Source organism: Lotus japonicus, chromosome 2 (assembly GCF_012489685.1).
Source record: "Lotus japonicus ecotype B-129 chromosome 2, LjGifu_v1.2".
In the NCBI taxonomy this organism is placed as follows: Eukaryota; Viridiplantae; Streptophyta; class Magnoliopsida; order Fabales; family Fabaceae; genus Lotus; species Lotus japonicus.
Window position 1 is genome coordinate 76,728,831 of NC_080042.1, and position 23,108 is coordinate 76,751,938.

Consider the following 23,108-nt stretch of genomic DNA (forward strand, 5'->3'; position numbering starts at 1 on the left):
GAATTGACATCACTGTCATTCAATTACCATTTTTGAATTCTAAACTGTGTCGTATTTATTTCATTCTTTGAGATGTATTTGATTCACAGATTTAATTCCAACCCTCATTTGCAACTTAATATATCTTTGTCATATACAATAATAGATCAATCCTTGCTTATTAAATTATTAAACAGGTAGTTTTAAACACAAGGCAAGCTAGCTCTGACACCGGAAAGAACTGTAACAGAATTTTTGCATACAGCCAAATTCAGAACAAAGGGGCAGCGTGGCGAAACTTATCAGCACTAGAACTGGCCAAGCAAGACAAATTGAAATTCATTGTCTAAATTTCACGGGAGCACTTCTCTGTCTTAGTATTGCATCGCAAAGCTTCACCGCATCTAGATTGTCTTTGACATTATGCACCCTAACAATATTAGCCCCAGACAACACACCAGCTGTGACAGAAGCAATGGTAGCAGGATCCCTCTCAACTGCAGCAGAACGAGAGCAAATTTCGCCTAAGAATCTCTTTCTTGAGGGTCCAATTAGCATAGGAGCATGAGAGATCGCGATACTTTTATTGGAAATCTCTGTTCTGATATCATGTAATCCTGTGAGGACATCTAAATTGTCTTCAGTTTTCTTTGAGAATCCAATACCAGGGTCCATAATAATCCTCCATGCTGGGATTCCTGATATTTCTGCCTCTCTAACCCGTGAGTATAATTCTGAGGATACCTCCTTACACGCATTATCATATTTCAGGTTTTCGCTACTCTGCATTGTACATGGGTCCCCCCTCATGTGCATCGCAACATAAGGAACATCAAGATCTGCCATGACCTTAAACATGTTCGCATCTAACTGCCCAGCAGATACATCATTTATAAGATGAGCCCCTTTACTCACAGCTTCTGAAGCAACTTCAGAGTAGAAAGTATCAATAGATATGAGCTTTCCTTCTACCTCTGGCATTGACATCACAGCTTCCAGGACAGGGATTAATCTATCTAATTCTTCTTCAACAGAGATCCTAGTTGCCATCGGCCGAGTAGACTGAGCACCAATATCAATCATATCTGCGCCCTCTGATATCATTAACCGAACCTGAGACACAGCAGACTCCACAGACTGGAAATTTCCCCCATCACTAAAACTATCCGGAGTCAAATTAAGGATCCCCATGACCAATGTTCTTCGTGACCAGTCAAGTAAGCCATTAGCAAAGGGCATCACCCTATACATACCTTCCTCTCCAATAAGGGATTCACCGCCTAATTTTTCCCACAATGCAGATAGTCCACCAGAATGACCTGAAAGTGAATGCCAGCTAGCAACTGTATCATTGTCAATAGCTGATCCCAGTAAATCCATCAAAGGGGCCATTACAAATGGCCTTTCCCAAATTCTTTCATGAGGTATAATGAGAGTATCAGACCTGACATTATATTTACCATAGAATAAAATGTCTAAATCAATTGGCCTTGGACCATACCTTATACCAGCAGTACGGCCCAAGTCCTTCTCAATTCGTTTGAGTGCAGCCAATAATTCATGTGGCCCGAGTTTGGTAATAGCTCTTACTGCGGAGTTGATAAAGCGAGGTTGGTCAGTAACATATGCTGGTGCTGTCTCGTAAAGGCAAGCATGTCTTGTGATGTTTATGCCTGAGTTTCTCATCATCTTCAAGGCTTCCTTAAAGTTAAGGAGCCTATTACCTACATTACTTCCCAAAGCAATCACTACTTCCTCATCTTGTGAGTGAAGTTCAACAGAGGAATTTGGAGCTGTGTGAAGAGATGAAAACCCCAATCCTGCAAAAAAGAAAAGAAAAGTTCAAAGAAAGCCTGATTGGTGATGACTGGATTATCCAAAAATGATGAGCTCTGCAACCTTCATTCTAGTTTCGATATGGTAACATATGGTAACACAAATACACGGTTTAGGTAGCGTCGACGACCCAGAAAGCTAAAAGAGTTTATTACTAAAATAACCAACTATATATAGTAATGCATTCTACAAACCCCCTAAATCCATTCACTCCCTAAGTATCAATTGATGGTAACCAATTCACTGATCTGGGTAACCAATTCACTATTACTAAAACAACCAACCATTAGATTCACTGATACACAATATAGCAGTTTGATTGAGTTCATTTGAACACTTACCTTTAAGGTACTTTCTGGCAGCAGAAGGCTGATTCCTGGGAGCCCCTAGATACTTCAGAATACACATCTGAGGAGAGCTTTCCAAAATGTATATGAAGCAAATATCCTAAAGCTCTAGACCTGATGCATTGATATTATTCAATACATACACTACCTGCAATTGATCACAAGGTAAAAAAACTAATCAGCAATGAAGTTGATGAACTTAGATAGATTTTGCAATTGAAATTACCTGATTTGGATCCTTGAATCCTTATTCAAATGTGCTTCTAACTGAACGGTGACTGGTGGAGGCGCGGCGCAGTGAGACACGGCGGCGTTCGCCGTCTAGACTAGCGGCGCGTGGTGAGACACGACAGTTTTCGAGTTGTGATAGGGATTATTATTAATAACTATATGTGTGTCTTTCCCAATATTCGAGCGTGACGCAAACGATGACGTTTTAGTCCCTTCATGTCGTTTTACGTTAAAACCCTTGTCGTTTTGAGACATGTTAAACCCTTCACCTTCTTTCTCTCTCTCTCTCTAACTCTTGAGCTGTTATCTCTGCCAAACCTTAGCTAGTGTTTTTCTGACATGTCCGAAGCAAGAAGAACTCATCAGTGATTGTAACTTGAGCTCATTCCCATGGCGTGTCTCTCTTTTCCACAGTTTCTTTTACCTACCAGGTTCTCTCTCCCTATATATACACTGAAAAACACTCTGCTTGTTGTTCATAAGAATATTAAATTTTCACTTTAAACAAGTTTATTTTGTTGAGTTTTCTTCATTTTTACTTTCTATGGTTTAATCATGAAATGGGTTTTAGGGAAAGCTTTGATATTTAGTGAATTTATTGAAAAAAGTTAGTACATTCTGCTTATATTCTGCAAAGAATATCATTTTTCTAAAAAAAGTTATTTCTTATCCAATTTTTCTCTTTTAGTGTGTATGAGTGTTGCTAAACCATGTAATGAGTTTCAGCTTTGGTGATGGATTTTTCTGTTTGCTGGGCTTTAGAATCTAACTTTAGTTGGATTTAGATGATAATTCTTGTGTAGGGTGAGTGTGAATGTGATAGTCTTGTCTATGCAATTGTGCAGGTGCCAGGTGACATGGTCCTATTGTTATGCTTCTTTTAATGTAGTGAAGCTTGGGGAACTCAGGTCTAGGTGTAAATCTGGTCATGTGGCAATGGCAAGGAAGAAAGCAGCTTCTCTAGACTCTGTTGTAGAAGAACCCAGTGAAAATGAATCTGTTGTGGAAAAGAAGGCAACTAAAACTAAGAAGGCCACTGTGAGGAAAAAGAAAAAACCAGTAGCTGAGTCTCCTGAGGGGGATACTGATTTGTTGGTTGATGGAGATGACACCGATATTGTAGAAGGCTCGTCTCTCTCCAGTGCTGATTCTAAGAAGAAAACTCGAAAGACTCGAAGAAAAGGTAATCCTTGATCCCTGCCTTAAATCTTAAGCTGGGAATTTTATCTATGAAAATGTGTTGTGCTTATAAGTGCTAGCTAAGCCCTGCTGTCATTTATAGATACGTCTAATTCTGCTGACTTGGAAGAAGAGAAGGAGCTCAAGGAAGAGAAAAAGGTTAGTAGAAGAGGAAGGAAACCTAAAGAGGAGAACATAGTTTTAGAGGATAAAATTGATGAGGTTGAGGTCAATGACCAAGATGAGCCTTCATTTATTGATCACGTGGAGGATGAGAGTGACGTCGGCTTGGAACTGATAAAAGACGATGGAGAGGACATTAGCTTTACTTATGGTTGGCCTCCCCTTGTTTGTTGCTTTGGATCTGCACAGCATGCTTTTGTGCCTTCAGGGAGGCCTTCCAATAGGCTTATAAATCATGAAATCCATGAAACAATGCAGGAAACCCTGTGGAGCCCTGAAAAATTTGTTAGGGCTCCTGGGGGCTCTGCTGGTAGTGTTGCCATTGCTCTTGCAAGCTTGGGTGGCAAGGTTGCTTTCATGGGAAAACTTGCAGATGATGAATATGGTCAAGCAATGTTGTACTATATGAATGTAAATAATGTTCAAACCCGATCAGTCTGTATTGATGGTAAAAGGGCAACAGCCGTATCACAGATGAAGATTGGTAAACGGAGTCGACTTAAAATGAGTTGTATAAAACCATGTGCTGAAGATTGCTTGACAAAGCCAGAGATAAATATGGATGTGATGAAAGAGGTATGAAACTTAAAACCCATTGAAGAATAGGATTTAAAAGAAGTAAATAAATATTTCTTTAGATTAAGGGATGGGTTCTAGCCTCGTAAAGTCATGATTGTTACTATAGCAACAATATTGAGCTTGAATTGATATGTGCTTTACTAGTCACAAAATTGGAAAGTCTAACCAATAAACTATTTCATCATTCTACTTTTCTTGTATTTTACTGTTCTATATTTACAGCCATGTCATCTGTTGAAATGGTGCATTGTTAACTAATACAGCAATGTCTGCATTTGAGTAGAAAATAAAAACACTGACAATTCTGTTCTATGTTCCATTCCGTCATGAACTAGCTATTTTGAAAGCTAGGCTATTGAGTTAAAGCACTTCGGTAGTTGTATATTTAGCTTGCACCTCATACAATGTTGCTTTGGGCTTGAAACATGGGCAACTCACAGACTCACCCTACTTTATGCTGAAGACCACTTAGGCATTGAGGTTTTAATATCATGTAATCGACCAAAAATCCTATGAAATTAAGCTATTAGGTAAAAGTATATGAATGGTTTTATATTTAACATGTTTGAGCATGTTTCCTCGCCTAGGTGTATGCTTCTTAATTAATTTGTTTTAGCTGCTTGAGAATTTAAATTACTCCCATACGCTATTGAGTATTTTAAGAACATCTCATGCAGACAAAAATGTTCTACTTCAACACTCATTCCCTGCTTGATCGTAACATGAGATCAACTACAATGCAAGCCATTAAGATTGCAAAGCATTTTGGAGCGGTTGTTTTCTACGATTTAAACCTTCCTATGCCATTATGGCACTCTCTGGAAGAAACTAAGATGTTCATTCAGCAAGCGTGGAATCTTGCAGACATTATTGAGGTCACTAAGCAAGAACTGGAGTTCTTATGTGGGATCACACCATCTGAAGAATTTGACACAAAAAGTAATGCCAGGTCAAAGTTTGTCCATTATGAACCTGAAGTGATTGCACCACTATGGCATGAAAATCTCAAGGTTTTGTTTGTGACTAATGGAACTTCCAAGATACATTACTACACTAGTGAGCTCGATGGTGCTGTTAGTGGGATGGAGGATCCCCCGATTACCCCTTTCACTTCTGATATGTCAGCAACTGGAGATGGCATTGTTGCAGGTACGTTATAGAGAATTTACATCTTAAATTTTAATCATAGCCCTGCATTTTTTTTTCCAAAGAAAGCATTGATTTATTAGAAAAATAAAAAGAAAACCTGTTTGAAATCATGTCTCCTATTATGAGAAGAATCATTTGAAATGGGGATGGTTTCTGAAGCAACGCAACAAACGCCTGTTTATTAACTCTGCAATTTCATAGACTTTGGTCACTCTGCTGTCTTATTGTTCTAAAAATCTATCAAGGGGAATCTGTTATCTAGAATTTGACTTTGATAGCATTAAAACAGTTTTATAATAGGTGAGTAAATTGGCATGAGCCACCTCACCTCACATATAGGAAAATTGATCTCAGTTGCTTTTTCTCAGACCATGATTGAGTTTGCTTAACTGGCTTTTTAAGATGAAACAGGATCTCCAAACTAAGCCCCACTTCTAAGTTCTCTTCTTATGTATTCAGCTATCATGCGGATGCTGTCAGTTCAACCTGAATTGATAACTGATAAAGGGTACCTGGAGCATACCATTAAGTACGCAATTGATTGTGGTGTTATAGATCAATGGATCCTCGGCCGAGTACGTGGCTTTCCTCCACGTGAAGATATGGAGGATGTTACTCCTGATCCTTATGGTATAAAGTCAATTACAGAAACAGAGTACCGCACGGTGTTAGAACCTGTTAGTTAATCCAGGTGATTCGCCGAGTCACATAAGTTTTGTACCTTGTATTTCTCATAGTGAAGCCTTCATTCCTTGTATAGATAACTGAGTGTTTTATTTAGTGATTTGTTTGTTTCTGTGTTATCCACTGCTAGAGGTTATATTACCTTAGTGCTTAGGGTTTTGTATTTCCAATTTTTTGGGTTGTAGCATTGCCATTATAATCAAAGATCAAGATTCCACTTTATCATCTGTTTTGGCAGTTTTATGTCGTTTCTCCTGTCCCTGTGGCTTGTTATGTCGTTTCTCATTATGAGATGTTATTAAATGTTGACGTTCTATTAATTTTTCTCCAGCATCTTTGTTTTTCACTAATAAATTTGCGGAACTTTGGTCAATTATATGTAAGGTTATGAATCTTATGATCATATCCAACATAAAAAGTATAAATACTGGAACCTATAACAGTGTTTTTAAGGCTCTTAAGACCGTCCATGTAAACTGAAGCCAACAGGGAGACTTTTACAAACACCACTTGGTAGGGAGTCCCTAACAGGGACACTCATCCATATTACATGAAATGAAATATAGCATCAATTTAAAATTTAAACAAAAAATAAGAGACTTAAATGAATATTTTTGCTGTGATGATACTGCAATCAAATCCCATAGATTTTAATATTGAGTTCTCAAAACTCTCACTAATGTTCTATATCTTCATTTCTCATGTCTTTTAGTTTGGTAGTAACGTGATATTTAGAACCTCAGTTTTTGAACCTGTTTGACTAAATACTAAAATTATTTGAGACTAAATGAAAAGGCAAGCATTCTTTTAACTCTGTCCCATAGTGTTAAGATATTTGCCAATCCCGCACCCTTCGTAGATGCTGCTAGGATTCTGTCTTGTGATGCAGATAGTTTCAAAACAGTGTAGGAATATATCCTTATTTGGCACACAATTGGTTTTCATCTTTTGAATTCTTTATTAAACCTTTCTTTAGTCTTGACGACCTTCCCCAGTGAACTTAGATTTTTGTTTCCTTATCGGCTCCTTTTAAAAGATGAAATGCTTAATGATTAGTAACAAGACCAATTCGATCTCATGTTTGAATGCATTATATAATGATATGGATAGAAAAGAATATCAAAGAAATAAAATCTTGTCTGGACCCAATTCTTTATTATATATTGAGTGACGTTGTATATTGCACTGACTTTTCTCGTGTACTTGACCATTATCCATACATATTTTTTTTCCTTCCAGTAGCAGATAGCATGTAACAGGAACTAGCACTTTCTTCCATGGAATTTCATTCATTTCTAAGTTTATCCCTCAGTGGAAAAATATAAATTTTAAATAAACATGAAAATTCTACTCATTCTTTTATTTATTCTATTGTTTTCCAACTCATAGTTGCACTAACACTTTCTTTTCCTTATGCTACCCAAATGATAGAACGATGATATGCATCTGAATTTTATTACATTCCTTAGTAATGTGATCTTTTCTATATTCCATCCATCCAAACTAAATGTAAATATGAATGCATGTCAACCTATATGCCCCAAAAGGCTATATGTTACTAAATAATATGAAACTTGTAGATGGTAAAATCTTTTCAAGTGTCTTTTCTCATTCTTGATGGGGCATGTTGCATCTATCAATAGCTTCAAATGCTTAAAGGGGGGAAAACTTGATGCCACATGACATCTTCTCCCAAGGGGCAAAAGATTCCTCAAATTTAATCAATCAACACCTCCCAACCCAATATTTAAAATTTTACATCAGGTACAGACTACACTGGAAATTTAAACAAAAATAGCTAAACAAGAGATTGGGAGGGTGAATAAAAGTGAACTCTTGGAATTACATGAACCTGAATTTCCCTTTCTAAATTGCAAACAGGAGAGACCATCAGTACCACCATAACCAATAACCCAATGAGGAATTGGAAAGGAAAGAAAGAAGTTTTTATGATGCTCTCATCTTTTATTGCCTGCTTGCAAAAACTATACCATACTTCTCCCAAACAACCTCCCAAGAGAGGGAAAAAAGGGGCAAAACAAAGACTTCCTATCCAAGAGAAAAGAAATACCAGGATCAGGATCAACACTTGTCAAATCCCTTAACAGCACTACATACAAACACCTCAGCAAGGGACTTCATATTATTTGATTAAACTGGAATCATCAAGTTTTGAGGCAGCCAGGTTATCCAAAAACCACACCAACTTCCCAGTAGCTGGTTGGACCATTTTTGCTGGTATTACTGGGTAGTCAGGTCCAACATCATCTATTGCCAAGTGTACAGCTTCTGCTTTGCTGTCGCCTGTGACGACCACGGCTACATTGGATGCAGAATTGATAACAGGCAAGGTAAATGTGATTCTCTCAGGTGGGGGTTTGGGAGAGTCAGTAACGAAAGTTACCCATACTTCCCTTTCATTGAGTGCTGAGTGATTGGGAAATAAAGAGGCAACATGGCCATCTGGACCCAATCCAAGCAGAATGAGATCAAACTTTGGGCAGTCACTGACCTCAGACACGCTGACAACACGGGTTTTCACTAATTGTCGGATGACAAACTCATAATCATCTGCAGCTTCTTCTGCTGATACGGAATCATTAATAGAATTCACGTGACTGGAGATGACAGGCACCTGCTAATGTCACGAACATATTAGGAGAGGAATATAAGTGAATACTAAGTAATGAAATAACTGAACCAGAAAAAATCTCATGGAATATTAAAAGACACATGGAGAGACACAGAAAAGGTAACTTTTACATATCAAAGAATAACATTTATACTAGAAGCTCCCGTGTCGCATTTGTTGGACTCAACATTTAAATAGAAAGCAAGCAAATTTTGAATCATCTCTTTCTATCATTGGGAAGAAAATTATCCACAAGCAGCTTTAGTATTTTATAGAAGAGCAAAAAATGCAATTCAGAGGTTTCCAAATGGTGCCATACATAAAAAGTGCACCTTCAACAACCGGGGAACCAGTCACAAATTTACATACAAGTTGAACGATATCTTGAAATTACAAATCTCAGAACAGAACCACCCAAGAACACAACTGCACAGAAGATGATAGTAAAGACATAAAACCTGAAGCCTGATTAAGTGATTATCAAATGTTACAAATCCAAATATACAGGGCTATCCTAATTACCCAACCACAACATACCATATGTAACATAAAGCTTAAAGAACCACCCTAGATAAACAAAGTTTTACAACACCCCAGTTAAAACATTTCTTTTAACAATCTACAACTTTTGAGGTGAATGCATCAACAGCAAGTTGTTCACTACTGGCATATTGTAATGCATCTTATGTTGCTACAATGCAAAATTCAGTAGACGTCTCAATGTAGCATAAAATTGCCAAGTCGATAGCAAGTCAACAAGCCTATATTTTGGATCAAAGTCTACCCCAAATTTACCCAACAAAGACATGTTTTGATTGTACCCTTCAACACACTGATCTGCATCAACTGAAAAGACAATAAAAAAACACATTTCAAACCCTAGGGTCCTAATTGTCTTAGCTCTTGCTCGTGACGGAACATGTTTGTAGCACAATCTAAGCTACACATTTGTAGCCCAAAAATTCAACATGAATCTTTTCTGCATACCTAGGAAATTCATTTACACAAATAGTGACCCGACAATCTAGGTCATTGCTCTTGAAACCAAACCACACATTCAGATTGTTTTCTGCAAATTTGTTATATTATCAATTCATCCACAAACTATTATTTCACTTATAAATTGTGTTCAGTCAAGCAAATTGTTTTATACCTAGGGTTCAATTATTTGTGCAGAGATTTTGTTTTGTAAATTTTGTCTTCATATTTGTATGTTCAAAATTGTAGGGGACTTGGAGTCTTATTTTAAAGGTAAGCTTGTTAAATGCATTGTACATAATATTGCATAGTTTTATACCCAGCTGGTAAGCACATTATGTACAGAATTATATTGCTTAAGAAAGATTTTCTAGTTCTTCCATTAGGATTTTAAATGTATTTTTTATATTAGGCAAAATGTTACAAATTTACAAGTCTACGGGCACTTCATGAGATTACGTAGACTCTTGAATTTGACAACTTTGCGTAAATACAAAAGTTAGATCCTGATTGCAACTATCCCCCTGTTTGTTGTTAAAATAACCCAGTATGATCCTTTGTCTGCCCAATATACCCTGGGTACAGTATTATTGGTCTAATATACAAACCTGAAGGTGATAAACAAAAGCACCAAGGGAAGAACTTGGAGCCAAGATAGAAATTCATGGAACCAAATAAGTCATCGAAAAGAAGGGAGAAAATAAACCAGCAAATGATAGCGGATAGCTAGAGTATTTATGAAGAGATACATGATAATTAATCGTTTTCATAAAGTGAATACAGCAGTGTCCATCATAGAACTACTAATTAACTCTAACCGGGAATACCAATTTCTGGATATAATGCTAATCTCAGTCAAAGAAAGATGGATACTGTAGTTTCTAAGGTGAAACCAGTAACTATTATCAAATGCATGGTGATCACTTCCAATACTCTGGTCCATGGTTTTCAGCAGGTCAGACCTAGTATTTGCTTCATGTGGCAATATAGCCGCAAAAAAATCGATCCGGTCTTGCTAGAGCTCCCCAGTTGCCCTCACAAACAAAGATTCCTTTAGACAAGGATTCGATGTTTGGGATTCATTGTTTCTACCCTTATCATTTCAAATCAACCTGCTTTTCTGCAAGCACAGCCACCAAGATAGATTTTACAGCTTTCATATAAGACCCCCAGTTTTATAGACAACCCACACCTATAGGACAACTAGACGTATCTATCATGCTTCAATCACGGTTGTCCAGAAGAGACCCCAAGAGGTATTGGTGTGTTTAAAATCTTGATCTCCTTCCATTCAATTCAGAGCAATCAAAATTTAAAGAGAAGTTCAGACCAGGTAAGTAATTGATAATTCAAAAATGAATAAAAGGATATCCGAGAATGCCAAGGGATTAAAAAGGAATACTAACTACCCAAATCAAATTATCAAGATGAGATCCCGAGATTTATGTATTCTCAACATATATGGAAATCTTCCTCGCACAGAGGCTTGTCGGAATTTTTTCAGAAGGAAACTAAATACCATTCCATGTTTCAGCACAATTATTTCCTCTACAAAAACAAGTTTTGGCCAGAAGCCTTTTGATATTTCAAACTTATGTGGGTTTATATTTATAATGGAACCCTAAGTCCTTCTCGCCTTCTCCCCTGTTCCATGGAAAAGGAAAATAAAAAGGAAACAGAGGAGGATGAAGAAGAAATTAGTAGCAAACTGCTACATATGTCACTAATTCCATGAAGGATTAACTAAATATCAACTTGCAACAGTTCAACTTCCACACCAGAGTAAATGTTGAATCTCAATATAGTAAAATGAAACCCAATGCTAAGCACCTCCTTGGAAGTGCTCATGATGATTGTATAAGTAAACAGACATTCAAAATAAAGCACATTGAACTTTGAAGCAATAAACTAATGTTCCATGTGACCGACCATGAGAATTTTGTAAAGGTTATTTAGTAAATGCTCAAAATTGAAACAAGTTATTCAAATTTCTCAGTCAACTGCCAAAAACAGAAGAAGTGAATCCCATTTTGTTTGGTTTTCCCTTTTGAGAAGGGATCAGGAAAGAAAGTAAATTCAAAAAGAACAGTTTAATGCTCGAAACTATTCCTTATATAAATGAATAAATCAATGAGATGTTTGAATTGCAGGGACAACCTTAGACAAAAGTCCATCTCTAGCAAGCTTATAATTGCTATCAGCATGGTCTTTCGCGACAACACGTTCATCAGCCCAGAAGACATACCACTTGGACCAGTCCATTATCTTATTATAAGGAGCTTCCAAGAGTTTTCTGTTTGCAACAACAAATTCTTAATCCAACACCAAATTCTAAAAGCATAGAAACATATATGAAAAAGATAAGATACAGATACCCCAATAAGCCAATGAGAGAACCACCAGATATAGCAATGGAAAAGACTCCCCGCGCCTGCACGGACGCGTCCGATATTTCAGCAATATAGTCTGCCAAATCAGCCCTCAGGTCATCCAAACGTTCATGAATCCTCAACTCACGTCTAATCTTATTATCACCATCCGAAAGAGCCATGGTTTGGACGAGTCCGATAGCTCTAATTCACACCAACAAACCCAAAAGCACAAAAACATAGCATCAAAACAATGTCACATAGAAATAACAAGACATTGAAAATTGAAATACAAACAGCTTAGCAGTAGCACAAAATTCACAACACAAACAGCTTTGATATAATATAAGCCCTCTTAAACCAAAAACACAAATGGGATTCCAAAATTGTCCAAGATCCTGCTTCATAGGCGATCAAGACAATTAGTACATGCATAGATAATTTTACTATTCATTTGACTTCATGACTCAATTGCCCACATGACACTATAGTATAAAAAATAAATCTTTAAGGTACTACTTGATATACTTCAACCCCTAAATTCAATTTGCATGTGTAGTGTCTAATTATCAAGAAAAAATGAAATTCAACAAAAGGTATTATCATCGCCACAACCCAAATTTCCAGGGATCGATGCCAAAAAAAATGCAGGAACAAAGCATGATCGCAGAAAAAATTTACAGAAGGAAATAAAGAAACCCCAGATCATAAAAATGTCGAATTGAAACCCTCAATGCAGCAAAAGCTTGAAAAATAAGAAAATTATGAATTGAAGGTGAATGGTAGTTTCATGCAGGTTAAGGTGAGTGGAAACAGCGTTGTATAGAGAATCGGTGCGTTTGAGAAGAAGGGAAAGGAAGAGAGAAATGCTTACAGGGAAGAAGAAGAGAGGTGGCACAGAGAAGAAGAAGAAGAAGCTGATGAATGTTGAAGATGGGTATGGTATGGTATGGTATAATGATATGAACACCAAGTTTTATTTATATAAAAGAAAAAATGTGTCAGGATTTGGATTGTCTATAGTTAATTAAGAGTATTATTTTATTATAAAACTTTCAACATTATCTCATTAATTATTTGAATTTTATGGAGTCTTTAGTGGAACTCAAAAATGAATTTTAAAAAGAAATAATGTTAGAGATAGTGTTCCATTAATACATTTAAATTAAGTGACTATTGAGTAGTAGGATGTCAATAATATGTTGAAAAGACTAATAGATGCTCACTTTTAAGTAGGGGTGTCGGGAGATCCTTTGAAAAGACTCACCATCTGAGAATTTACCAAAAACCTACGAAAATATGAGAGTTAAAATTGGAACATGTAATTAGTTTTATAAATCCAAACTGACACATAAATAGCATTATGGCCTCATATATGTTGGCTTTTCTCAAATCATATATTGATTTGTGTAATTGAAAATCAATCTCTCCCCATTCATTAAAAACATTCCGAGTTATCACCTTAAGAATTAAGGTCTTCATAGACTTCCTTTGAGAAAATCCTTCTTTAGAAAATCATGATCTAGTTGGGCCAAATGCCAACTTTTAACAAACACTAATGATAAGGACTCTGACTTTTGTAATTTTAGCAAGAGTTTTGATTCGTAAGCACTTTAATTTTTTTCCACTTCATTTTATCTCTTTTCTCAGTTTTTATATATCACATATCTATTTTATTTGTCTCATATTTTTGTTTTAGCAACATATGAAAATATGTCCATCAAAACATTCTTAGTTATCGAGAAACAATAACTTTTCATATAGAAGATTTTTTTAAAAAAAATATTAGCCGTTACATCTTTCGTACGAGACAGACAGAATGTCAATGACATACTGAGGATCATCGGTGCGGGAGAATTGTCTCTTCTATTACCCCTTGTGAAGGTCAGCAGAGTCTCACTCCAATAACATGCTGAAGCGTGCCAAAAAATCATAAGAATGTCTACAAACTTGAGATTTTAATGTTTGAATGGGCAATTCAAAAGTTGATGCTCAAATACATATGGTCATTACTTGTTTGGCATAATTTTGATAAGCCTATCACTATCCTGAAGTTTTGATATGCACAACGTAATAGACTTGCTCCTGCAATGCGATTCATCCCTTCTGGTCTTGTATGTATTTTCCTTCTCATGATTGGAAGTTTAATTTATGCCATTTCAATCCTGTAATTATGATAACCAACTTTGTGTCGTATATATTATTTCACAGTGTTGGCATCATGTCAGCCATCATTTTCTTCAGCTTCCACCACCATAGAATCAACCAATGATGAAAATTGGTTGAATCTATATATTCAATCCAAATCATGCTACTACAGTAACAAATGAGGGGTCCAGAGCTTTAACTGAAGGAGGAAAATGCAATACACAAACACACCAGTTAGAACCCCACAAAACACATACATGCATTAGGTATGACAGGACAAGTTAATTAGGACTTGGTCTGCCAGTGCATGTCAGGAATCTTTGCAATGTATGTATAATAACATAAGAGGTTTATGGGGTCTTAAAATGGAGAGACAAGAGCCATAAACGGACCCATCTTATGCCTAGCTCATACTTTGATTCTAACCTTTAGCTTTAAACCATACAATTCCAGTTAATGCTTTCAAATTCCTACGTCATTTTCAACCAATTTGAAGGCATGCAACTTCCCATCTCTAAGCACTTTCCACTTTAGTCGCGCCAAACCATCCATTTCCAACCAAAAGTGATAGTTTCATTCTCCTAATATGGGGAGGGGTGTTCACGGGTTGAATTGGTTTGATTTTGCCATAAAATAGACTCCAAACCGATCAAATTTAATTGGTTTGGTTTAAAAAAAAACAATCGGTAAATATTCAAACCAAATCAATTAAAATTTGGGGAGATTTAGTTCGGGTCATGAGGTTTATATTAAAAAATATATTATTTTTAATGTATCCATATATTTTTATGTATATAATTTTGAATTTCTTGTCACTACAATTTTTTAAAATATTTTAATAATTTACACTCTTAATCATAACTATATAATTTTTAAATATTATATATTATATCTATCGATAATTATTAATTGTACGTTGGCGAGAATTGGGAAAAAAAATTTTGGGAATCATATTAGACAACACCATATTCCCCTTGTTCTAGGATTGGTGGCGCAAAGACAAATTTCTAAATAAAAAAGAAAACATGTTAGAACATGATAAGTGCAAATAAAAGAAGACAACTAGTTGGCTAAAAACAAACACCATAATTTGACTACAACTTCTCAATATCATGCTTTGCTTTCAACTGTCTTCTTCCCACTTATGAATTCTTAAGTTCACTGACAACTTGCTGACCATCAGATCAACACTGTATTGTCACACTTGAGACACAATAAAATCCACTCTTCGTGAAAAACACCAGGTAATGAAATTGATAATTAGGAGAAACAAAGGTAAGCATGTTATCTCATGGCCAAACAAGACTAGAATGAAGATAGACCAAAAATAACAAGTACTGCATTTTGGTATGCTCCAAATATAGCTTATCTTGGAAAACATCAACTTTTAAAAAGAAGGGATGATGCTAGCTGGCAAATTTTACACGAAAATGATATATGAATGAAGCACAGATCTTTAAAATCAACAAAAAAAATCACTATACTAATGTTTTCCTTCTTGTGAAACAAGTAAAAGCTAGTACTCCACCCTAGAATAGTTCTTGATGGTATGAACAGATAAAGCTACTTCACTTTTAAAAGTTGAAAATAACATGTAATGAAAAATATAAATCAAACATTCCATTATGTTATATTCTTTACAGATATCACTATTACACTAATCACCCCCCTAACTACAAACATAGTTCCATGCTAACTAAATTCAAAATAATGACAACATGAGAGGGATAAATAACAAGACAAAGCAAGCACCAATCAATAGATTGTAGGTGTGGTCCTGCAGCTTGAGCCACGTTACCCTACAATCTACTTGTCACTGTTCATTACTTTTAAAAGGAGGACCACTACAGCAATTATGTAAAGGGAAAACTAACAAGCTCCTCCATGGATAGTTTCATGACTGATTAAAATATGCATTATATCAAGCAAAGGAAGTAAAAGACTTGTATGATTAAGTGATAAATGTAAACATGTAACTCACAATCTAATTTTTCTGAGTGTAGAGTCTGATAGCCATAAAAATGGTAACAAATGAAAAACTCATGAAGTTAGTCATGTTATTGACATCAAATCAGGTAGAGAGAGGAATCAAGCTAAACTTAACAAGCCACACTAAAGAATTACAGACATGTAAAAAGGGAAGTAACAACAATGGTCCCTCAATGGATAAGCTTTCAAGCCAAGCAATCAGATATATCTTGTAGAGAAGTCTTAAAATATAAATAAATGGACACAGTTACAAATGAAAATGGTATTGTACTTATAAACAACTTAATGTCTGAGCAGAGGTTGAGGTCTCACAGTAAACTTTGTAGCTATGCACCTATGCTTACAGTAAGAGCTTTGTTTTCTAAATATTAAAATGTTTAGAGCTTCATCTATGAACTTCTTGCAGAATAACTTAGACCACAAACATACATCCAAAGAAATAGCTAAGTATATTCAAATCTCATGTAAAATTTTGACAACCAGAAATCACCGTGTACTGACACCAAGCTTAAACAAAAATAACTATCCTTTTCCGAAAGCTCTTCCAAATATCATATCTAGTCATTGTAACAAGGAAAATAAAGATGGTTAGGTGGCACAGGGGATTGGAGAGAGAGATTCTATGTTCCTGAATAAACTATGAAAGATTTTACAAATATCCAAGGTACAGAGTAACCATTCTATGCAAGTTAAATGGCAATTTTAATCTCCAATCCTTCTGTTTACGAGTTAAAGGCTTGCCTTTCTTTAGAGGATCTCGATTCTCTTTAACATCCGCCAACTTCCAAACACATATCTCTGATTCTTTTTCTATAGAATCTAACAAGAAAACTCCATCCACTTCTGGGCAATTGGACTCTATACTTTCTGTATAGTAGACTCTCATAGGCATGTCTTTGAATCGACTAAGATCATCCGGAACTTTAACTATCCTCTCAGCACCTGGAGATGAAACCTTCAGAGAAAGTTATGCTTTGTTAGGTACCAAATATGCTTCAGAGGAACAGACATTTTCTACTGAACAAAATCACATAGATACAAAAGTATAGGACACGGCTTCCATTACCTCAAGAGCCAAATCATCAGGTATCTCTCCAAGTGCTCCAACTTCATCTAATTTTTTCTTGTATTCTTGATTGTAGCCTTCAAGCTCTTCCATGCTTGGACACCCATATCTGAATAAGAGAAATGGAAGTTTGAACAGAAAACAAATTGTACAGCTTAAGTATCAAATAGATAAGGAAATAAAATAGTAAATCATGCATCACTGACTGATCTAAGTAGGAATGTGGATTGTAAATAATGGATTTTATCTTAAAAATGAAATGAACTCAGCTTCTCAAAGTTCAGCTTCTACAAAAGAAACATCATCAATGCACCAAAACTTTAGAACTTCAGACAATGATGAATGTGGAAATAATTTTCTCAGGAATTTAAGTTTCACAAATAGATCAACAATTTTAAGTACTGGAAAGTTCATAATACGAGTGCTCATAAGTCATAATGCCCTAGCATTCGTGCAGGATTCCATGGCCATCAAGGACCCCTCACTGCTTGTTTTGAGTATACTAGAGAGGAGGTCTTTCTTAAGTGCTCAAGGCACCCGACCTTAACAATAAAGCACACTTCCACATCCTTGCCAAATCTGCAGCTATTATTTAACCATGAACCGCTAGTCCTAGTTCAATGAAGGCTTGAAGCTTTCAAGAATCAATACCAACAGCAGGTCCCTTCATATTTCAGACAGCTCTAGGCAACTCAAATTGCTAGGAAATTTACACTTAAGTTTAACTCGGGGATAGCTGTTACCTCCCTGAGCCATTCAGACAGAGTTATTCCCACTTTCTTGAGGCCCTTTCAATTATCTGCCTACCTTACCCTGACTAGCTTCCTTGAGATTCTCTATTCTTCTCTTCCAAGCCTTCCAGAGGTTGGATAATTAATTAGACTAGTGACACACTATTAGTTTGCTAACCGCCCCCCAGTCCCCAAATACGTTATTTAAAATGATGTAAATATTTTCTTCAAATTCTTGTGATAAAAGTTGAAACATTACTCATTTGTTAATTTGTCCAATCTCACATAAATATATCCACGAGGACTAGTCTTGAAAGCATATAGTTTGATGTCCTCATTGAACTGCGTAAGAACATCCTCAGCAATAGAGAGGGCTCGCGAGCCCCAGGGAACATTTTGCAAGGCAACTCCACCACCATTTCCCCCATCACCAATCTACATGTGTAAGACGAAGATATAGCACCAAGATTTAGCAATGTTAGATTGTACAAATTATATAATTGAAATGAAAGATCTACATTAAACAAACAATGATCCTTGAGTTAAAGACATGGCACCTTAGGCTCAGTCTCCTCATCTTCTTCTTCCCATCCATCTGTCGTTGCACCTTCATCACTTGTCTCCTTCTCCTCTGCAAATTTAAAATACTTGAATCTGATCAGATGATAGTTTCATGAAAACACTGGTAAAAAAATAAGATATATAGCTTCACACAGCCCTTTTTTTTTTGCAAGGAACATCTATTAATGCAATAGAAAAGAAAAAATAAGCACCTCGTGAAGATAATAGATCTTGCGAAGCAAAACAGTTCAATGTCAACTAATTGTAACAATAAAATGCCTGTCATTATTAGAATCCTAGTCAATGAATTGCTCCTAGATATCTAAGCGATGGAATTTTATTAGAGAGAACAAAAAAGGACAGAAACCCCTTCAAAACAAAGGCATTAAATACAATGCTATAACACATGGAGGGGTCATCAACTCGGACGAAGCACAGAGTAAGTTAATGGGTCACTATTCGAGCCAAGGAGTCACTGGTTGAACCGATAAATATCAAAGTAGTTACTGGTGAGAGGACTATTCAAATAACACAAATCTATTAATGATCTTACAAATGGTGCACAAAAAAGAAACATCTGAAATATAACAAGATATTCACATAAGTGAGGAAGGGGAGAATGACACAATCCGGTGACATAGATGGTGGGTGTCAATTGTCAAATGATTTTACACAAAAATTGATAAAAATTTACCAAATATCTGAAATAGCCAACTTCAACAAGTAGTTCCCAAGCTGCTAAAAACAGTCAGAAATCTTGGTTTGCAAACTAAAAATGGACATGATGCACTATGTAAGCTTAGCAGCCTCTAAGTCAGCAGAGACAAGGCTTTTAAACTACAAAGGGTATGTTTAGATATCTATTGTTGTCAATGTTGACGGGCGTTAGCACTCATTTCGAGGCAAAAAAAGTAAACGGAACTCTTCTCATGATGGATTGTGTTGACTGTGAGGTATACCAACACGTTTTCAACTCTCAAGGTGGATTTTTTCTCTGATCAAAGCAACGTGTAAGAAACTAGGAATTGCAAAACCCCAAAACACAAATGCACAACAAAAGAATCAAGAGTGAAATCCTACTCTGTTTAACCTAAACTTAAGCGTAGTTCAGCTTCCTGAACAAGCTTCAAGACCAACAACAACTTCAATGAAATCAACCCATCATAGATATGCCAATTAAGATTCAATGTAGAAGAAGAAGAATGAAGCAAGCAAACCAACCTGGAGTATGGCGAGAGACGGAGGAGAAGGCGTGAAGGTGGGGGTTTAGCGGTGTTGTATGAGAGCGTAGGAAAAGAGCAGCACCCACAACATTCTTCACCCTCGTAATCACACCTCTTGCCATAGCCATCGATGCTTCGTTTCGTTTTCACACAGTCAACACTCACAACACACAACTGCTGAACTGTGATTTATATATGTAATACCCTTATTTGCTAAACTAGTGTGGATTTCAAAATATAAAATCCATCAAGTTTTAATATAATATACAGTTAGGAATTATTTATATTCATTTTTAAACTCATGCTCATTTTGTATCATGAAAATTTTGAAAAAAACTACCTTTGCATATTAGGTTGGAATGGAGCGATCTAAGTTAGCCGTTACTGATAAATGAACCAACCGGAGAATTTGGATTATACGAGGATAATGCGTTCTATTAATCTCCTTGGGTCAAATCTTTGTTGTTACAGGCCTTTGGCGACCTCCAGAGCTTGACGATTTCAAGCATTGGGACAACCTACACTCGTTATTCGTCTTTTATATTAGTTATTTCAAATCTTGTAAAATTGTCAAAAATTAAAATATTTTATTATGTGGTGTTGTTTTCCACATCCCCCAATTCGCGACATTAGTTAGCTATGTGATAAGGTGAGACGGTTAGACTAATGTTTAAGACGCATCTATATGTGCATAAAAGGCTCGTGTAAATGCTTAAATTCACAGAAATAAATATATAAGAGTAAAGTACACTCACCCCCTTAAGGTTTGTTAGAATTACACTCCACCCCATTTTTATCTAAAATCTACATCCCACCCCATTTTATATAGAGGCAAATTTAGTGACGAAAAATATTCTTCATTAATAATTAGTTATTATTTAAATTGTTAATTAATAATTTCAAAAAAAAATTCAATATAATCCAATAAATTTAAAAATGAAAACATCACAATCCTCCTCATTCTCTCAATCGCGTTTTTCCTCCGTAAATTTACAATGCAAATTATGCAATAGCACACCTGCCCGATTTACAAACCATATCTCGAACATAGTGAAACATGCTTGTGTTTTCATATTTGGTGATAATTCAATTTTAATCAAAATAATCTCTTTATACCTCCAATTTTCAAAATTGGGTTGTAGGCCAAAAAAGCAACACAAATGGGTGAAGAAAATAGAGAAACAAAATTATGAAAATATGAAGTGGATCTGAGGTTATTAGAGCCCAACGAGGCGGTGGAGCATCGTTTTTAACAAAATCCAACAATATCTTTAGGGGTGAAATCCACCAACCGAGCGTTCGCTCACAACTTAAAGGGGTGAAATTCACAAGAAGTAGTTGAACAAGTGACTTTAGGAATGTGCGATTCACGTTCTGGGGTTCAGGTCGCAACAAAACTTTAAGGCATGGTGGTGCCATGTGGTTTCACATTGTGGGACAGTGGAGCCGTGTTAAAGGGAGTAAAGGCTTGGTGGTGGCCGTTTGTGGTGAAAAATATGATTTGGAGATAGATGGGACGTGGACTTAACAGACAGAGTGGATGGTTTTTTTTTAATTTAATTCAGTAAAATTATTTTCATAAATTAATGTATGATAGTGTATATGCATTAAATTTATTTAAATTTTTACTAATTAGTAATTTGTTTTTAGTAGTGACGAATTTGTTTTCGCCACTAAATTTTGCCTTTATAAAAAATGGGGTGGAGTGTAGATTTTTAAAAAGAATGGGGTGGAGTGTCATTCTTGCAAATCTTGAGGGGGGTGAGTGTATTTTACTCAATATATAAAAAAAAAACTGAGTTTGGAATTTTTTTAAGGCTGTAAGCTTGGTTTTTCTGTTTACCGCATGAACGCATAATACTTGTTATTTTAAAATTCGTAAAAATATTTGTCAATGCATCAATGAGGGTACCAAGACAGAAAATCGTGATTGCACATTACAGCAATGCATATCCAAGGACCAATCCATTGTTATTTTCTTTAGTCCATACCAATGCAATGATTGATGAGGAGGTACACCAATGTGCCCGAGGCCTGAATCTTGCTAAATGAATCCACATATAATCACTTAATGCAACTAATGAACACATCCATCGTCTTATGATTGAAATTTATGGTAGACAAATTCCTCACATTACTGTAAACGACTAGGAGTATCATATAGTGCCTAAAGCATGTGCAAATGCACTATAATAGTTTACACAAAATTACAAAAATATGTTCCATCCTTTTAAACCCTATTATTCTAGGGTCTGTCTTGGATAGACTACAACAGAAAGTGGAAAATAACAAGCAAAGCATTGTTTACCAGTCACAACCATGGACAACAGCTGATATATCTGATGATGTTCAGAATGAGATAGGCACTACATTGCCAGGTGCAAAAATAGAGTAATAAACAATGCTCTTGCCCTTATACTCCTAAAATCTCTAAGCCTCTAAGTTTATTAGACAAGACACTGATTCTATGCTCAGATGAAGTGACTCATGCAGGTAATACTATATTTGACATAAATGTAGACATGAAATCTCAAGAATGGCTTATCTTGAAAAGCAAATGCTTTGCAGAAGACTTTTCCATCTTCAATGAGCTGTTACTTACATATATCACTACCAATTCCAGCTAATGCATGATAACTGTCTTTTGTTGAGGTTCTGCTCAGTTGAAATACCAACACAAGGTAAAGATGACAGTATTTTCTCTATAGTGGACAAGAGCCTCCTAAAATAGACACTGCTTGCAGCGCCAACTTTTAAGCTCTCATCCCTAAAGAGATTATTCACAATGAATGCGAAACCAAATTATTATTAGGGTGACAGTATTTGGCTAGTAATAAAATTTGATTTCATGAATGCAGAATCTAATTTCAGCAGTAGGAGAAAAGCAGGAATTTCCAGCTTCTGATGACAGCAGAAACTGTTGAAACTACATTTCTTTTCACAGTAATACCAAAACGTTTTTCCAGCAGCAAGTTTTGCAACGACAGAAGTAAAAATACGGCGGCAGAATTTATGCAGAGTGATAAATTGAGAATGAGTTCTCATCTTATCAAGAGGCTTTATTCAACCTAACGAAAAAAAAAAAAAAACTTCCACAACAAAGATAACTAAACTACCCTATAGATAATCACTGCAACAAGAGAGCAGAAATTATATGAGTACACCTTAACGGTTATGGATATTAACTAAGGAACTTAAGCTTAAATGATTTATTCCCTAGCCCGACTTAGATCCATCCCAACTA

At 35.9% G+C, this 23,108-nt stretch overlaps 4 protein-coding genes across 5 annotated transcripts; 1 reads left to right on the forward strand and 3 right to left on the reverse strand.

The window, feature by feature from the left end:
- Window positions 1-90: 90 nt before the first annotated feature.
- On the reverse strand, window positions 91-2,542 carry LOC130739721 (folate synthesis bifunctional protein, mitochondrial). The gene is made up of 3 exons (XM_057592103.1): window positions 2,389-2,542; window positions 2,157-2,310; window positions 91-1,799 (listed from the first exon to the last, which is right to left on the reverse strand). Exons 2-3 carry the CDS (start codon window positions 2,221-2,223, stop codon window positions 319-321), a joined length of 1,548 nt encoding a protein of 515 aa, XP_057448086.1. The 5' UTR covers window positions 2,224-2,310; window positions 2,389-2,542; the 3' UTR covers window positions 91-318.
- A 116-nt stretch (window positions 2,543-2,658) lies between these two features.
- LOC130739720 (fructokinase-like 2, chloroplastic) lies at window positions 2,659-6,389 on the forward strand. The gene is made up of 5 exons (XM_057592102.1): window positions 2,659-2,824; window positions 3,239-3,576; window positions 3,676-4,331; window positions 5,012-5,483; window positions 5,943-6,389. Exons 1-5 carry the CDS (start codon window positions 2,784-2,786, stop codon window positions 6,167-6,169), a joined length of 1,734 nt encoding a protein of 577 aa, XP_057448085.1. The 5' UTR covers window positions 2,659-2,783; the 3' UTR covers window positions 6,170-6,389.
- A 1,359-nt stretch (window positions 6,390-7,748) lies between these two features.
- LOC130739723 (probable 6-phosphogluconolactonase 2) lies at window positions 7,749-13,176 on the reverse strand. Its single transcript, XM_057592105.1, has 4 exons — window positions 13,021-13,176; window positions 12,153-12,350; window positions 11,935-12,070; window positions 7,749-8,802 (listed from the first exon to the last, which is right to left on the reverse strand). Exons 2-4 carry the CDS (start codon window positions 12,326-12,328, stop codon window positions 8,311-8,313), a joined length of 804 nt encoding a protein of 267 aa, XP_057448088.1. The 5' UTR covers window positions 12,329-12,350; window positions 13,021-13,176; the 3' UTR covers window positions 7,749-8,310.
- A 3,537-nt stretch (window positions 13,177-16,713) lies between these two features.
- LOC130739724 (uncharacterized) lies at window positions 16,714-20,368 on the reverse strand. Of its 2 annotated transcripts, none has more exons than XM_057592107.1 (6): window positions 20,205-20,368; window positions 19,863-20,038; window positions 18,638-18,711; window positions 18,340-18,515; window positions 17,350-17,458; window positions 16,714-17,238 (listed from the first exon to the last, which is right to left on the reverse strand). In XM_057592107.1, exons 2-6 carry the CDS (start codon window positions 19,990-19,992, stop codon window positions 16,933-16,935), a joined length of 795 nt encoding a protein of 264 aa, XP_057448090.1. In that variant the 5' UTR covers window positions 19,993-20,038; window positions 20,205-20,368; the 3' UTR covers window positions 16,714-16,932. The 2 variants fall into 2 exon arrangements, with proteins under 2 accessions (XP_057448090.1, XP_057448089.1); XM_057592106.1 differs by having other exon boundaries at window positions 19,863-20,046.
- Window positions 20,369-23,108: the final 2,740 nt, after the last annotated feature.

What these genes read in the sequence shown, in the direction of transcription:
- LOC130739721 (XM_057592103.1), bottom strand. Translation starts at nt 2,223, where the DNA reads ATGTGTATTCTGAAGTATCTAGGGGCTCCCAGGAATCAGCCTTCTGCT. An exon ending in TGCCAGAAAGTACCTTAAAG is followed by an intron (nt 1,800 to 2,156) that starts GTAAGTGTTCAA and finishes TCTTTTTTGCAG; the next exon opens with GATTGGGGTTTTCATCTCTT.
- LOC130739720 (XM_057592102.1), top strand. Translation starts at nt 2,784, where the DNA reads ATGGCGTGTCTCTCTTTTCCACAGTTTCTTTTACCTACCAG. An exon ending in ATATGGATGTGATGAAAGAG is followed by an intron (nt 4,332 to 5,011) that starts GTATGAAACTTA and finishes CATCTCATGCAG; the next exon opens with ACAAAAATGTTCTACTTCAA. An exon ending in TGGAGATGGCATTGTTGCAG is followed by an intron (nt 5,484 to 5,942) that starts GTACGTTATAGA and finishes TTATGTATTCAG; the next exon opens with CTATCATGCGGATGCTGTCA.
- LOC130739723 (XM_057592105.1), bottom strand. Translation starts at nt 12,328, where the DNA reads ATGGCTCTTTCGGATGGTGATAATAAGATTAGACGTGAGTTGAGGATT. An exon ending in TCTCTCATTGGCTTATTGGG is followed by an intron (nt 12,071 to 12,152) that starts GTATCTGTATCT and finishes TGTTGCAAACAG; the next exon opens with AAAACTCTTGGAAGCTCCTT. An exon ending in GAGATGGACTTTTGTCTAAG is followed by an intron (nt 8,803 to 11,934) that starts GTTGTCCCTGCA and finishes TGACATTAGCAG; the next exon opens with GTGCCTGTCATCTCCAGTCA.
- LOC130739724 (XM_057592107.1), bottom strand. Translation starts at nt 19,992, where the DNA reads ATGGCTATGGCAAGAGGTGTGATTACGAGGGTGAAGAATGTTGTGGGT. An exon ending in ATGAGGAGACTGAGCCTAAG is followed by an intron (nt 18,516 to 18,637) that starts GTGCCATGTCTT and finishes TTACACATGTAG; the next exon opens with ATTGGTGATGGGGGAAATGG. An exon ending in TTGGACAAATTAACAAATGA is followed by an intron (nt 17,459 to 18,339) that starts GTAATGTTTCAA and finishes TCTCTTATTCAG; the next exon opens with ATATGGGTGTCCAAGCATGG.